Here is a 15,572-nt window from a genome sequence, read left to right on the forward strand (position 1 = left end):
TCGCCCAATAGGAAGTCCCAAGGAGGAGGCGGAGCCTATTCCTCATTTACCAATGGGAGCTCCAGATATTGCGGCCATCTCACCAGCGATTGGCCCAGGGGTGGTTGGCTAGGCAGGCCGCGCCCCTCTACTTCCTGCCGCCAGAGGCTGTGGATGCACTTCCGGTGTGCTTTACCTCCTCTTGCGCTCTCATGTTAATGGCGGGTGGCGTCTACTGAGGGGGACGCGAATAACCGCTGCCGGCACAGGGAAAGTCTCCCTGCCTGCCCCATTTTCTCTCGCCGCCAGTATTCGAGGCAGCCAGCATGTCTGTGGTACCGCCCAATCGCTCACAAACCGGCTGGCCCCGAGGGGTCAACCAGTTCGGCAACAAGTACATCCAGCAGACCAAGCCCCTCACCCTGGAGCGAACCATCAATCTGTAAGTGCGGCCTGGCCTGAGCGCGCTGCCTTCGCGGGCTCCCCCTTCCTCGTGAGCGCTCCTAAAGACTCCAGATCTTCCGACGCGCCCCTGGCCGTCGGCGGGCTCCACGCCTCCCCACCAATTCCAGTCCCGCTCAGGGACGCGCGCTTTTGAAGATCCCTCGGGGGCCCTTTCCCGGTCTCCGGGCGCCGCGGGGTTAGAGTCCTACTTGAGAGGGTTTTCCTTTTCTGTAGGGAAGGCGTGCCCAACACTGCCCCCCGATTCAGTCATTCTAGGAAAATCCCAGGTTTGCTTTGAACTCACCCCCTCCCCATGTCTCCAGAGGTAACCAGCTGCAAAACGTGGGGTTTCTTTTTCCTGTCCAGTGTTTACGTTTTCACATCACGTTTGTGATCGTGTTTTTGTGTTTTTATTTGGTATGAATGGTGTAATGGATCATTTTTTTGCAGTTTTCACTTTTCTGTAGCGGTTAAGCTTTCGAGCTCTAGCTCTGAAGCTTCGGTTTAGCTTTTTTCCTTCTACCTGCTTAATTGTATGTGAGCTCTTGAAGGCAGCACATTTTATCCGTGTGTTCAGGGCTAGCTGGCTTCCCCTATGCCTTCACCTGTCTTCCCTGCCGCAGCGACAGCAGTCAGCCACCCCGTAGGCCCCAGCTGAGGAGGGTGGATACTGTTAGGCCTGGGTTTCCATTCAAACCCTGGAGGGGACCAGCCTGCCGCCCCAGAGAATCCACTGTGGCCTGCGTTTTTATTTGCCACACTTTTCAGTGACAGCCCTTCAAGCCATTGCATGTCGATGTCAATCACAAAAGTCATCTTGCAGTTAGTGGCAGGTAGTTGGCATTTGGGTTCTGTCTTGATCAGGAAATTGTCCGTATGTCCCCCCGCCCCCGCTTAAATAATTTCTTAGAGTTTGTGAGGCACAGTGGTGCTGACCCTAATGGAGGAAAGTAGCCAGTTTATGCTGGTCAGTATTTGTAAGGTACAAGGATTTACTTACTGATACTGGTGTCTCCACGAGAAAGTTTTACGTGTTTTTCTATTTTACATTCAAATAAATGAACTTCAACAGCGTTTTGAAATTGAAACGATGGTTGTAATTATTGTTTTATTTGGCAAAACAAGTGCTGGCCTGGAAGGTTAGATAATAAAAATGTTGTGTTTATTAAATCTGTAGCTAGAGAGTGGTGTATGTACAAGCTAATATCTCTAGTTATTACGTTAGCATAATAGTTTAATTTCATGTCTCTGTTTTTCAGAACATCTTATTAAGATTTCCATGAAGTGGAAGAGGCAAATTTTTTTTTTAATGTGAAAGCACAGCTCTTGGATTCCTTTGGTAATTAAAGCTAGGGCTCATGGTTTTCCTTTGATTTAACTTTATTTCTGGATCAATTTGCATCAAGTTACTATGTAGAATTAACTTGGTGAAATGTTTTTTATTTTTGCTCCATTAAAGTTATGGGTTGACGGGGGCACCTGGGTGGCTCAATCGGTTAAGCATCCAACTCTGGCTAAGGTCATGATCTCAGGGCTCTTGAATCCAAGCACTACGTCAGGCTCTGTGAGACCTGGAGCCTGCTTCAGTTTCTGTGTCTCCCTCTCTCTCTGCCCCTCCCCTGCTCGTGCTCTGTCTCTCAAAAATAAACATTAAAATAATTTTTAAAAGTTGTGGGGTGATGAATTTACAGAACATTTCCTCTCCTGTGTAAATACAGTATTCAGAAAAAAATCACTGATGTGAACTCAGTTCATCTGGGTGAGTTATAATCTAACTTGAAAACAAGTCATCTCCCCCAGAATATTCTTTGCTTTAGGAAATACTGCATAGATGCCTACTTTGTATCAGGCACTGGGCATAATGCTGGGTGTACAGTGAAGAGGAGGTAAGATGTAGTCCCCGCTTTGCGAAGTTCACAGTGTGATGGGGGTAATATGTGTGTCTGGGCTGGCACTCTTGATTTCATACCTGAAAATTCTTATGTTTCATCTTGATACGAGAGCTGACGTTTGCAGTATAGATGCGTACAGCTATCCTCGATTCTTTCTAACTCCGATTGTGAGAACTAAATGTTAATACATATAAACAGTTGTCTGGCACATAGTTCCATGTGAAATGAATGCTGCTAGCGATGATGATGGTAATGATAGACTCAGCATTAGGTCTGCTGGGGAAGTTCTTAAAGTCTTTCAAGCATCCTGGAAATGGTATATTTTAGCTATTTTAGAGCTGCTTCATTCATGTCTAGAATTTGGCCTCAGGAATTAATTTGTTAAATTTCGACAATCTTGAGTTTCCCTTTCATCCAATCCATCCAGTCCACTTAAGTGGATTAGTTACGTAGTTCTTGGCTTTGGATGTTAAGTCATTTTCATAGGAAATAGGCAGGTGGGTCAAAGTATTCTTACTCAGAGGCATACAGTCAGAAGTTTCTTTACTGTAAGACCTATGGTCAAGGGGTTACAAGTTGTGTGATTAAATATAGGTATGGGATTTTTAAATATTTTAAGGAAAAAAATTGATATTTACTAGACAAGATGAAAACTGTCTTAATATGACCCATGTTTTGAATTCTTGATAAAGGAGGAGAGACTATTCAGGTTAGAAATGGTGGGCAAAAAACTTGAGGAAAAGGGAAGAATAAGGATACTGGATAGAATACATACAAAAGTTAAAAAGGTTTAGAAGGGAAAGAAATGTTCATCTGAAGAGGAAAGGGTTGTGGTACCAGAAAAGTCTCACGATAGTTGACTGGGAGAAAAATAACTGGGGAGATGATAGAAAGCGGTGGCTCACCTTGTAGAAAAAGAGTTATTAGTCTTTAACACCCATAATTAGTAGAATTTCTGATTAGATTCGTAGAGGAGCCCAAGGGGGCATTAGCTAGGTTGTCAGTTTTAATATAGCAGCCATGATCTGCCAGAGGAGTACCAGATATCCAGGTGGTCATTTCTCTAAGCATTTGAGGGACGTAAGGATGGTGTTATCTATACTTGAAAGTCCAAGTGTGGTGTAGCAGCTTGATCTAATGGAAGCTCTGGCTTTATAGTCCAAAGAGCTGGATTCTAATCACTTCTGTCACATTAACTAGTTGTGTAACTTTGGAGAAATCCTATGTTTCTGAGTACAGTATATATACTTTTTTTTTTTTTTTTTTTACCATAGTTGCTTTATACATGGTTGGAATCTGTCATGGTAAATTATGGTCTTCAGTTCTCATGTGACATATTTGTCTTTGGACCACAGGTACCCTCTTACTAATTATACTTTTGGTACAAAAGAGCCCCTCTATGAGAAGGACAGCTCTGTTGCAGCCAGATTTCAGCGCATGAGGGAAGAATTTGATAAAATTGGAATGAGAAGGACTGTAGAAGGGGTTCTGATTGTCCATGAGCACCGGCTTCCACATGTGTTGCTGCTGCAGCTGGGAACAACTTTCTTCAAATTGTAAGTGTCGTTGGAAGTTAACAGCGAGACAACTTTTAGGATTGCTGTTTTCTGCAGCTTTGGAATACAATTTTAGACCTTAGTCATTTGTTTCCACAAACACTGCTGTTGATGGAGTCTTTAGAAAGAGAAATTTATGTCATTTTTCTGTAGCGTAGTGCTCATTTATTGCCTAACTAGAAATTTGTATGTGTCTCTATATTGTTAATAATTTAGCCTGATAGAAGCCCTGTAAAGCAAGTAAGTCCAAATTCAATTTCTAGATATCATTGTAGCATTACTAAGAACAATTGATATTATTTTTAGGATGAATAGTGTTTCTTTTCCTTAAAATGACTTAACATTTTTATAGGTAACTATTTAGTTTTATCATTAAGCTTATAAGTCTCTCACTATTCTACGTTTAGTCCACAATGTTTTGACCAGATTATGCCAATAAAGGTCAAATCCTTAGATAGGAATTCTTGAAAAATGTCCCATTTTTCAGACCTAAAGAATGTGGCCCACTGCCTCTCTGGGCATTTCTAGAATCCATTACCACCAGATAGCTTCCAGAGAGAAGAGATTGGGATGGACTTCTGGCCAGCAGTTATGTTTGTTATGTTACATGTTTGGTTTGTTTAAAAATAGGGTTTGTGTACTGTTAGTCTGGTGACTTAATCCTGGGAATTCAAGTTCTTAGCACACTCTTTCCCCTCCCTTTCACATTTGTTTGCTTTGATTGCCTTAGGCAGCATTGAAGTATGTGTTACTCAGTTACATGATAGAAACTATTATTTTGTTCTTCCTGTTAACCTAAAAGTATTAAGTTGAAAGCTGAAATTCTTAACTTTTATACAGACCTGGTGGTGAACTTAACCCAGGAGAAGATGAAGTTGAAGGACTAAAACGCTTAATGACAGAGGTATTTTTCCATTTTATCACTTTTGCAGTTTGATTCTTGCCCTGAGTACCATCAACTTAACGGATAATTGGGCTTTTTATCTCTTGTGGAAAGGATAAGTTTATTTAGAATAGTTTTCAATAAATAAAACTTGATTACAATGTTTAATCTCTGCAAATTGAACTTGTACTTTAGTTTAACTTTTTTTTCTGTTGCAATGTTGGTATAACAATAATAGTTAATAAAAGCCAACATTTATTGAGTACTTCCTGTGCTAGGCGCTGTTCTAAGTGCTTTACATGCAATAACTGCTTTAATTATCACAACAGCCATTGGAGGAAGTACTATTATTAATCCTATTTTACCCATTGGGAGACTGGGCCCAGAGGTTCAAGTAACTTACTTGATGTCTATAGCTAGTATGGCACGTGGCTGGAGGTTTGAATGTAGTAGTATTCCAGTGTAGACCCCTGTAGGGTTTTGACAAGGGAATGATTACTGTTAAATACCTATGTTCATATTTACACTTATCTTTTAAGCTTTACCCATATTGGGCCACATTTTAAAATTCACTCTAATGTCTGCTTCTAAAGACTTGGAGCCAAATGCATAGATGCTTGAGGTTTTGAGATTGCAGGTTGTTTTTACTTTTTTGCATGCAATCCTTACCTCTTTAATTATAAAACTAAGGTTTTTCTGTGCAAAAACCTTAGATACAGAAAAGCAGAAGGAAAAGCAAAATTAAAATCACCTGTAATTCGACCACTTTGACCTACTGGTTTATCTTTTCTAGTGTTTTTTTTCTAGTGCATTATAATTTTTAAATACTGTGCTGTGCTTCCATTTGTATGTGGTTGATTGGACCTACTTGCTTAACTCAGCTCCTTCTCAAAACTCACCAAAAAGGAAGTAAAGGGTTTTGTTTTTTTTTTAAGATACAAATTCAGTAGGACTGAGGGAGTGTAAGTTGAGACAATAGCAAAAAAGAATTTTTGGAAGCTAGAAAGCAGATGGGCAAATCACATCTGACTTAGCAGAAACCCTCAACAGGAGGGTATTCAAGGACCTAGCACTGCAGAGCAAAAGGCTGAGGGATTGGAAGTGCCAGGTGCCCATGAAAGTGGAGGCATGCATGGACTGAAAACTGGGTTGATTGACAGTTTATAGAACATATTTCTATATCTGGTTCATCTTCCCCACTCTGAACAGTTAGAGACTAGCTGATGACTGATTGTCAGTAGCTGTTGACTCAGAGAACATTAAACATTGAAAAAGTAGAGGAGATAAGGAGAATAGGTGAGAGTTTACATCCTCAATAGTGAGACTTTTGGATTTCTACCAGGCTCATAAAATGATGACAACTAGGCTTACATACCCCAAGCTGAAGGTTGGAGGTTTTGTTTCTGAAGAAAGTGGCCAGTCCAAAAACAAAACAAAACAACACACACAGAAAACCCCTTCTGATGATGGTTATTTGCGAACCTTCACAAAGAATAGTGTGACCCTATCACTCAGAGGTGATAGTTAAGCGTCTTATTGCTTTAGCCCTAATTAAGAGCCAGGCTTTTGGAGAAAGTATCTTAAAAAAGAGATGAAAAGAAGCAAAAGAAGCTCAACAGAAACAGAAAATTCAGCAATCAACAAAATTATGACTCCTATTTTTGGTGTGATGAAAGTAGATAGCTCATCTTTGGAACACTGTGCCATAAAAAAGACTCTTCAGCCAACAAGAAAGAACCCATGATATTTAAACAAATGTTAGCAGAAACAAAAAATTCAGTAGAGGGTTAAAATATTGAATTGAGGAAATCCAGAAAGTAGAATGAAAAAGTAAAACAAAGATGAGAAAAGATAAAATTAGCCAGTCATTCTAGAAGGACCAAAATACATTATATATAAATAGAACAGAGGAGGGATAGCAAAACAATAACTGAAGAAAATTTCCCAAACTCAGAGCATGAGTTTTCAGATCGAAAAGACTTACTAGCCTTCCCTTTATATTGAATGTTAAAAGATCCATGCGAAGGCATATCATCATGAAATTTTTTTTTTTTAATTTTTGAGAGAGAGAGCATGCGAGCAGGGGAAAGGGGCGGTGGGAGCAGGGAGAGAGAGAGAATCTTAAGCAGGTTCCATGCTCCATGCAGAGCCCAACATAAGTATCCGTCCCATGACCCCAGAATCATGAACTGAGTCAAAATCAAGAGTCAGATGCTTAACCAACTGCGCTATCTTAAAGAGATAGATCCTAAAATAAAGAGAAGATCCTAAAACCTTCCAAAGTTAGGGAGGGAGGAGAGACAGGAGTTATATGCAAAGCCTCAAAATTAGAAATGGTATTGACTCCCTAGAAATAACAGAAGTTAAAAGGTCTTGGAACATGCCTTTATAATTCTGAGAGAATGTGATTTCTGTCATAGAATTTTCTGTCTAATCAAACCATAAATCAAATGTGCAGGTAAAATAAACTTATTTTTAGACCTACAGAGTTTCCAGACATATATGCCTTGTACCCTTTGTCAGGAAGCTACTGGAGGGTGTTCACCACCAAAATGAAAGAAAAAACTAAGAAGATACAGGATTCAGAATATAGAGAGGATCTAACAACACAGGAGAGAGGAAAAGGGAAGCCTTAGGACTCCAGCTGTGAGGCAGGGCTGAGAGCATCTACAGAGTGGAGGAGGATATACAGTGTCTCTTAGTGGGACACCTGGGTGGGTCAGTTGGTTGAGAGTTGGACTCTTGATTTTGGCTCAGGTCATGACCCTGAGGTTATGGGATTGAGCCCTGCATTAGGCTCTAAGCTGGATGTGGAGCCTGCTTGGGATCCTCCCTCTCTCCCTCTCCCCCCTTCTCTCTCTCCCCCCCTCCTTCCCTCCCTCCCTCTCTCCCCACTCTTCCCCTTCTCCCTCTCCTCCCCTCTCCCCCCTCTCCTCCTCCTGCTCTCTCTCCCTCTCTTCCCCTCTCTTTCCCTCTCTCTCCCTCTCTTCCCCTTGAAACTTTGTTTCAAGTTTTTATTTAAATTCTGGTTAACATGTAGGTTCAGGAGTAGAATTTAGTGATCCATCACTTACATATAACATCCAGTTGCTCATTACAACAAGAGCCCTCCCTAATACCCATCTTCCATTTATTCCATCATCCTGCCTACTCTCCCTCCAGCAACCCTCTGAAACTAAAACAGTTTATTTAAAAACAAGGGGAATGCTTGTAAAAATAGAGGCAAGTGTTGGGGGAAAATAGCTAAGTTGAAAGTTGTAGACTATGGAAATTGGGAAAGTGGGACAGGGAACTTCTTATGGTAAACCTTGTAGAACCATGTTTGACCATTTAAAATGTATAGAGTATAATTTTGATTAAAATAACTTGAGTCTAATGTTATGCTACACAGGCTTATAAAAATGAAAATTGTGAATTTTGAACACTTTTTTCTATAATTTAGTTAGGTGGGTGATTTACATACGCTACAGCTTGATTCTGGAAACACTATTGTACGTATGGCATTAGCTGACGTAAGTAATGCAGTACCTTTGGTTTTCCATGTGTGGCCAGGGTGTGACAACAGATTTGTTGGTCTTAGATAGTTATGTTGATGCTTAGGTTGCCATTTTGGAACTAATAGTGTATGTCTTGGGCCAAGTGACACATAATATTAGACAAAAAAATTATAAAGAGGACATCTATATTTTCACAAAAGAAGGATATTAACGGATTGTTTATTGGCTATCTTATTTCTTTTTAACAGATACTGGGTCGTCAAGATGGGGTCCTGCAAGACTGGGTCATTGATGACTGCATCGGTAACTGGTGGAGACCAAATTTTGAACCTCCTCAGGTCAGTGCTCATTTATATTTGCTGGGCATTTGGGGAAGTAGAAAACAAATTTAATTCTAGCCATTTGAAAAGAGTGTAATAGAATTTGACTTGAAAATTTCTTTTCTCTCTCCTTAATTTAGAGAAAAAATGAAAAAGCCAAGCATTTTTTTCTTTCTTGATTTAGATAAAAAATGAAAAAGCCAAGCATGTGTTTCTTTCAAACATAACAAAAATAGAAGGAATAGTGAAAATACATGAATCCCATTACCTGTTACCCACAGGTTAACAGTTAGCAACTCATGGTCAGACTTCATCTGCCACCCCATTCCCCTGCCCTCACCTTGGATTATTTTAGAGCAAATCCTAGGTATCATTTGGAACGTAAATATTTCAGTATGTATTTCTAAAACACAAGAGTCTTTTTAAAAACATAACCACAGTACACATTCTCATATTAAGAATAAATTATTCCATGAGCTCATTAAATCTGTATATCTCTGACTAGTTTCAAGTTTTATTTTTATTTTGTTTTATAATTTGTTTAAATTAGGATGGTCTCAAGTCTCTCTTGGCTGGTTGCTTTCCTGTTTCTCTTTTTTTTCCTTGTAATTTATTTGTTAATGAAAACAAGCTATTTAAAGTCCTTTGTGTTTCCATTGCTGATTGCATCTGCCTTGTCATTGAGCATGTAGTTCTTTTGCTTCTGTCCTATAAACTGGTAGTTAGATCAAGAGAATGGATTTGGCTAATGAGGGACTATAAGGCTTACCATAGGCAGTATATTGTCTGTCTATTGCTGCATAATAAATTACCCCCAAACCTAGCAGCTTAAAACAGCAGACATTTGTTATCTTCATTTTTCGGGGTCAGGCATCTGGATGCTGCATAGTTGGGTGGTTCTGGCTCATGGTGACTCATGAGGTTATAGTCAGATTGTCTGGGATTGTATCACCTCAAAGCTGGGCTGGGGCTGAAGGGTCTGATCCCAGGTTCACACATGTGTTTGTTAGTGGGCCTCTCCTCCTGGACTGTTGGACTGAAGGCTTCAGTTCCTCGTTGGGTGTTGACCCAAGGCCTCTCTCTGTTACAATGAGAGTGTCTCCACAGGTTAACTCTTAGTAAGGCAGCCAGCTTCCCCAGAGATCCGATATAGAGACAGTGACAGATAGATACAGTGCCCAGATAGGAAGTTGTGGTCTATTTCAACCTAATCTTGACAGTGACATACCATCACTTAACTTCTGCTGTATGCTGTTGGTCGCACAAGCCAACATGGTACATTGTGGGAGGGGACTTCACAGAGGTGGATATTGGGAGACAGGAGCCATTGGAGGTCATCTTGAAGGATAGCTGCCACAGATGGTATTGTACACTTCCATCAGAAGTTTTATAATGTCTGCTTGTCACTTTTTGTTATGGTAGCAGCTCATTGATAATAGTTTCTTGGATTTCATTAGGATTGTGATAGTTTCATTAAGGAAAATGTCTCTCATCAACTATTTGGTTACCTTGAGGTATAGTTTGTGAAGGAAAGAATAGATCCTTCCTTTCATAAGAATGAATTAATTTATTAGTATCCTCCAAAAACGTTATTCAAGAGAAAGAGTAAGACAAAGACTTGGGTGCAGACTGTTTGGGAAGTGATCCCAGAAAGCAGTAGACTAATGGGAGAGGGCGACCAGAAATAGCAAAAGTAAAAAAAAAAAAAAAAAAAAAAAAAAAAAGAAGGGCACATAATTTATTTTATTACAACTATGGGCAACTGGATTGATCCTGTTAAGGACTGTGAGGAACCATGTGGAATGTACCTTAAAATTGTTCCATCAGAAGGATGGAAGGCTGGAGATTCCTACCCCATTGGATGAGGCTTATATTAACTCTGTTGCACTTTCATGTTGAGTCTGACCGCTGGTTGATTTTCCGGGACTTTGGAAATGCTTTGAGGCTGAAAAGCAGAGAATGAGACAGTAGCAGCAAGCCAGGAGCTTTCTAGCACTTTTCAACACAGCTGCCCTGGAATCTGAGGTGGGATGAGATCTGAAGTGGGTGATGAGGGGCACAAAAAGCATCTGTTTCATCAACCTTTTAAAGTGTCGGGGCGCCTGGGTTGCTTAGTCGGTTGAGCGTCCGAGTTTCGCTTAGGTCATGACTCGTGGTTCGTGGGTTCAGGCCCTGTGTCGGACTCTGTGCTGACTGCCAGCTCAGAGCCTGGAGCTTGTTTCAGTCTGTGACTCCCTTTCTCTCTGACCCTCCCCTGCTCACACTGTCTCTCTCTCTCTCCTAGAAATAAATAAAACATTAAAAAAAAAAAAAAGTGTCATATGACCTCATGGATTTAAATACATTTGTTGTGTTTTAATCCACTGTAATGATTGATAATGGTAATGGTGCTGATGTCCAGATTTTCTTACCTTTAACTGATGGAGGCCTCTGATCCTGAATCCTGCAGACAAGGCTCTATGACTTGGATACCTTTTCTGGATTATATTTTGTTCCAGGTTAAGAATTATACAAAATGTCAACCAAGCAAAAGATTATTATGTCTGGCCCCTTTCTTCTGACTCTCTACTATAGCTGAGGGATAGGAAGGTAAGGTGCTGTGGAAGCTGGTGCTAGTACTCCCTACCTGAGAATTCTCCCGGCCTTAAGAAAGTATGATTTCATCTAGAAATAGTGAAGTTCTGGGCCAAAGATACATAAAAGAACTACTGTAAACTTTTTATGGTTTCTTGAACATTCTTCAGTCGAACTGGAAGCTCAGTCATAAAAGTTTTCTAGACTACTTTCTGAATGCCCTCATCTCCCCTACTGAAGTCCGAGGACAGTTCCCTTAATTCACTGAACCCTAGGGTTGGCTCTGCTAGCATGAGGTATAATGTAGGTGTTGTGTGTTTAATACATTGGGGTAGTGGTTAGGTGTCCGTGGGAAAAGAACACAACCATCTCCCTGTCTTTTTGTATAAAGTGCCCTTGGCTTAAAATAAACACCAAGATGAGGATTGGAGAAGAAAGGCTTCAAAGTAAAGGGACATGTAGCCACAAGTAGAAGAAAATTGGGGTGATTAATGCCAGTCACTTTGTTTTGGTCATGGTGTGGGAGCTTCCGTTTTATGTGAACCACAGGTCTCTCATAGCCTGTGCTATTCAAATTACTTCTCACCTTTTTGACCCTTACTGCCAGTGCCTGTTTTTCATGATCATGTAGGGCATCTCCAAAACTTGGGACAGTTGTCTTAATTCATCATACCTTAGGGATGGCTCTGGTGTGTAATCATTCTGACTGAAATACTGAGATATCCAGTGGAGGGTAGCATAATGGTAAATAAAAGGCTTTTTATAGTGTGATAAGGGTTGAATAGATGAGGTTGAATCCTGATATCACTAATAACTTTTGTAATCTTGGGAAAGACTTCAGCTTCTCAGGTAAGTTTTTACATTAAATGTGAGGGGATACTACCTTCTTTTGGCTGCCTCTGTTTTATCCTACTCCCCCCTTATGTGTGTCTTCAGTATTTTTCAATTCCCCTGCCCTCAAATAGAACTCCCAAAGCTGAAGTAGATTTTTCTGAATGTGTTAGGGGGAGGTGCAAGAGAGATCTCTATACCAGCCTTTTAAAATTTGCTCTGTCAAAATTCTTTTTCCTGCAGTTGCAGCTCTCCCCCCCACCCTCCCCCCAATTTTCTTTAGAATTTCTTAAGTTCTCCAAAACATTTTCTCCATTTTCACAAGCAACTTGATTCTCTCCAGCCGACAAGACTTGACTTACACTGCTTGTCTGGTGTTCCTGGTGTGTGTGTGTGTGTGTGTGAGTGTGATCTTTGGGGGTGGAACATCTTGTCAAATACTTCACAGGCCATATTTAAACTTTTAATATAGTAACTATGTCCACATCAGAATTCTAGAAAATTGAACTTAGTGATGATTTTTTAAAAACTTTTATTAGAAACATTACTTAATGTCAGACTTCATTGGATTGTAAATTTCTCAAGCTATAAATCCTACAACTACATATTTAATTGACTTGCATGAGTTACTACTCATTACATTGTGTTTATTAAGCATTTGTCTATTAGAACATCTGTTAGGTACTAGGTTCTGGTAAAGACAAGACTAGAAGGGGTTCTAGTTCTCTCAGCAGTATATACTGTATTGGGAAATAAACATATAAAGAAAGAAATGAAACTACAGGATACAAGTTAAGTAAAATTGTGTTGGGATTATGAGAATTTGGGCTTAAAGGGTTGATATATTACTGTAATATGAAATGGGAAAAGTTGATAAATAAAGGAATGGAGGATTAAGTGATGTCTTGGCCAATACAAATTCTTCTCTTTTGTTGTTTTAGTATCCATATATTCCTGCACATATTACAAAACCTAAGGAACATAAGAAGTTATTTTTGGTTCAACTTCAAGAGAAAGGTAAGAAAGCACCCACCTAAAAACTTTTGTAAAGTTATTTCAAGAATACTTCTATTGGTGTTTTCTCCAAGTTCCTTGAAATTTTGGATTTATTCTAAAAATAAAAACACATACTCTGTTTATACAGAATTTAGTCGTTTTTCTCATAGATGGGTCAGTCATGCTGTAGGGGGAAAAGTAAATTTAGCTAGAGCCTAAAATATCATATTATGGTATTTTTAAATAACTGTTCAGCTTCTGGTATTGATACTCACATTGTAATGAACTGAAAATTTTAGATGGCAGATGAAATGATTTTTTAATACCATATTTAGGATTGTTGTACATTTTAACAAATAATTATTCCATGTCTTAAAATGGAATTAATAAATTATAAACCCAAGGCTCTACTCTTCTCTCCTTGCTCCCAGGGCAGCACTTATAAGGTGCTCTTGCTTGTTAACAACATGAACTTTGCCTAAAAGATACAACCAAAAAATGTACTATGAGAATTATCTTTTTCTTCCAAAGTTTCTCAAATGTAAAACCAGTGATTAATTTAAAAATGAAGTGGAAGTAGTGATTATATAAGAAGTTACAGAAAATGAATACTATTTTATTTTATTTTAGCCTTGTTTGCAGTCCCTAAAAATTACAAGCTTGTAGCTGCACCATTGTTTGAATTGTATGACAATGCACCAGGATATGGACCCATCATTTCCAGTCTTCCTCAGCTTCTGAGCAGGTATGGAAAGTTGACTATTCTGTGGCTGATTCATCTAAAATTGCCAGATTTAAAGTATTTTGAGCTGCTTCAGAAGGGGTAATTATGAATTTTGGTCTTTAAAGAAACTAAGAGGGTAAATGGATTCATAGTTCATATAAAAGCCATAGATTAAATACTGACTAAAAGTGTCCCCAGACTCCTCTCAAGTTGCAGCATGCCATTCTGATAAATATGAGAATGTACCAGAAGTGTTCTTCCCCAAATCTGTTATATATATATATATTTTTCTTTCTTTTTTTTTATTTTTACTGTTAGGATTGAAGTCTTCATTCAAAGAAGGGATGGTAAAATGGCAGTCAGCACTGTATAATAAAAACTAGGGGAATATCTATATAAAAACATGGAGAATTGAATCTCTTGGTGTAATATGTTCTCTTTCCTCTTCAAAGCCTGCTATAGTTAGGCCTATTTGGATACGTGGGATTAAGTTTTGAATTCTTACATACATGTAGTTTTTTTGTTTTTTTGGCAGGTAGGGTGATAAATGCATTTTTTAAAAAAAGTTGACTTGTACTGGTTGAGTAGCCTGCTATGGATAGGAATCTCAGAACAATGTGGTGGCTAAGAATATGGATTCTGAGGGCAGTGTTTGGACTTGAATTCTACCTTTAATAACTTCCTGGCAGTGTGACCTTGGACAAACTCTACTATTTGCTTGTGTCTTCACTTGTAGATCAGTCCCCACTATAGAATTGTGAGGAGCAAGTGAAATGATGCATCTAAAGTGCTTAAAATAGTAGTAGGCACCTGGCAAATGCTGACATAAATATTAGTTCAAAAACAGTTCCAATACTGATTTTGGTTTTCTGTGAAAGCTTGTTGAGTAGGAAATTGGTCTATTTTGTTATACAAATCAAATTATCATTTGTGCCTCTTGGTCTGCTGACGGGTTAAAAGTTGAAGTATGAGATATGAAAAAGAGTCCTAATATTTGAATACCACCTAGGTATGATTAGGAACTATGCTGAGTGGCAGACTACCATGAGGTATAAAAATTTTCCTTCCCTCAAGGAACTTGTTAGTGGATAATTAATCAGATGTACACTCTGAAATTTTCTTTTAGTTGTGAGTATTTAACAACACTTACTTATTGTGTAAGACCAGATAGGTGAGAAGAAAGTATGTCTGAGTATAGAAAATGCCAATAATGTCAAGGGAGGGTAGAAATGTTCGCATTTCTTTATCATCTAAGGTAAAAAAAAAACTTTGTAAATTATGCTGTTTTTAATAAAGATATTGTTCTTTCTAAAATTCAGGTTCAATTTTATATACAACTGAATTCCTGCACAGTGGAGAAGTAAAAGAAGCCGTCTCTGTGAGCACAGCTATACACAGTGTAGAATAAACATAAACATGGTAGAAAAGGTTTTTTTTTTTCTGTTTATTTTTTTTTAATCTCTTCCCCAGTCCCTAAATTGCTACCTACTTTCTGTTGTTTGAATAGTAAAGTTAATATGAAGAACTAGATAGTGGTGTAAACAAATGTGACAACGTTTAATTTACTTTTGGTTCTACTAGTTTTTTGTACAACATTAAAGAGTATGGACTTCTTTCTACTTGTATTTTTTTTTTTTCCACATTAAACTTGGAAAATTCTTACAGGTGAGGATTGGTTTTTTTCTCTCCTCCTAGGTTGGTGAATATTTAAAGACTATGGCAGGTTTAGGTCAGTCGAGTTTATGGGACCCTTGTTCTGATGTCATAGTTGGGGTATACCCCAAGACTGTTCTAGATTTTTGTGTTAAGGAACCTACATTACTTTTGGGAACTAGATTTGCGTGATGGAGTCCCAAGGTGTAACTCCTGAACCAAA

The 15,572-nt window shown here is 38.9% G+C and overlaps 1 protein-coding gene across 1 annotated transcript; it reads left to right on the forward strand.

The window, feature by feature from the left end:
* Positions 1-165: 165 nt before the first annotated feature.
* On the forward strand, positions 166-15,315 carry NUDT21 (nudix hydrolase 21). The gene is made up of 7 exons (XM_039232646.1): positions 166-421; positions 3,671-3,871; positions 4,712-4,775; positions 8,500-8,589; positions 12,918-12,993; positions 13,603-13,717; positions 15,016-15,315. The coding sequence occupies exons 1-7, from the start codon at positions 306-308 to the stop codon at positions 15,035-15,037; spliced, it is 684 nt and encodes a 227-aa protein (XP_039088577.1). The 5' UTR covers positions 166-305; the 3' UTR covers positions 15,038-15,315.
* Positions 15,316-15,572: the final 257 nt, after the last annotated feature.

The sequence above is a fragment of the Hyaena hyaena genome, unplaced genomic scaffold (genome assembly GCF_003009895.1).
Source record: "Hyaena hyaena isolate Hyena2069 unplaced genomic scaffold, ASM300989v1 scaffold_68, whole genome shotgun sequence".
NCBI lineage: Eukaryota > Metazoa > Chordata > Mammalia > Carnivora > Hyaenidae > Hyaena > Hyaena hyaena.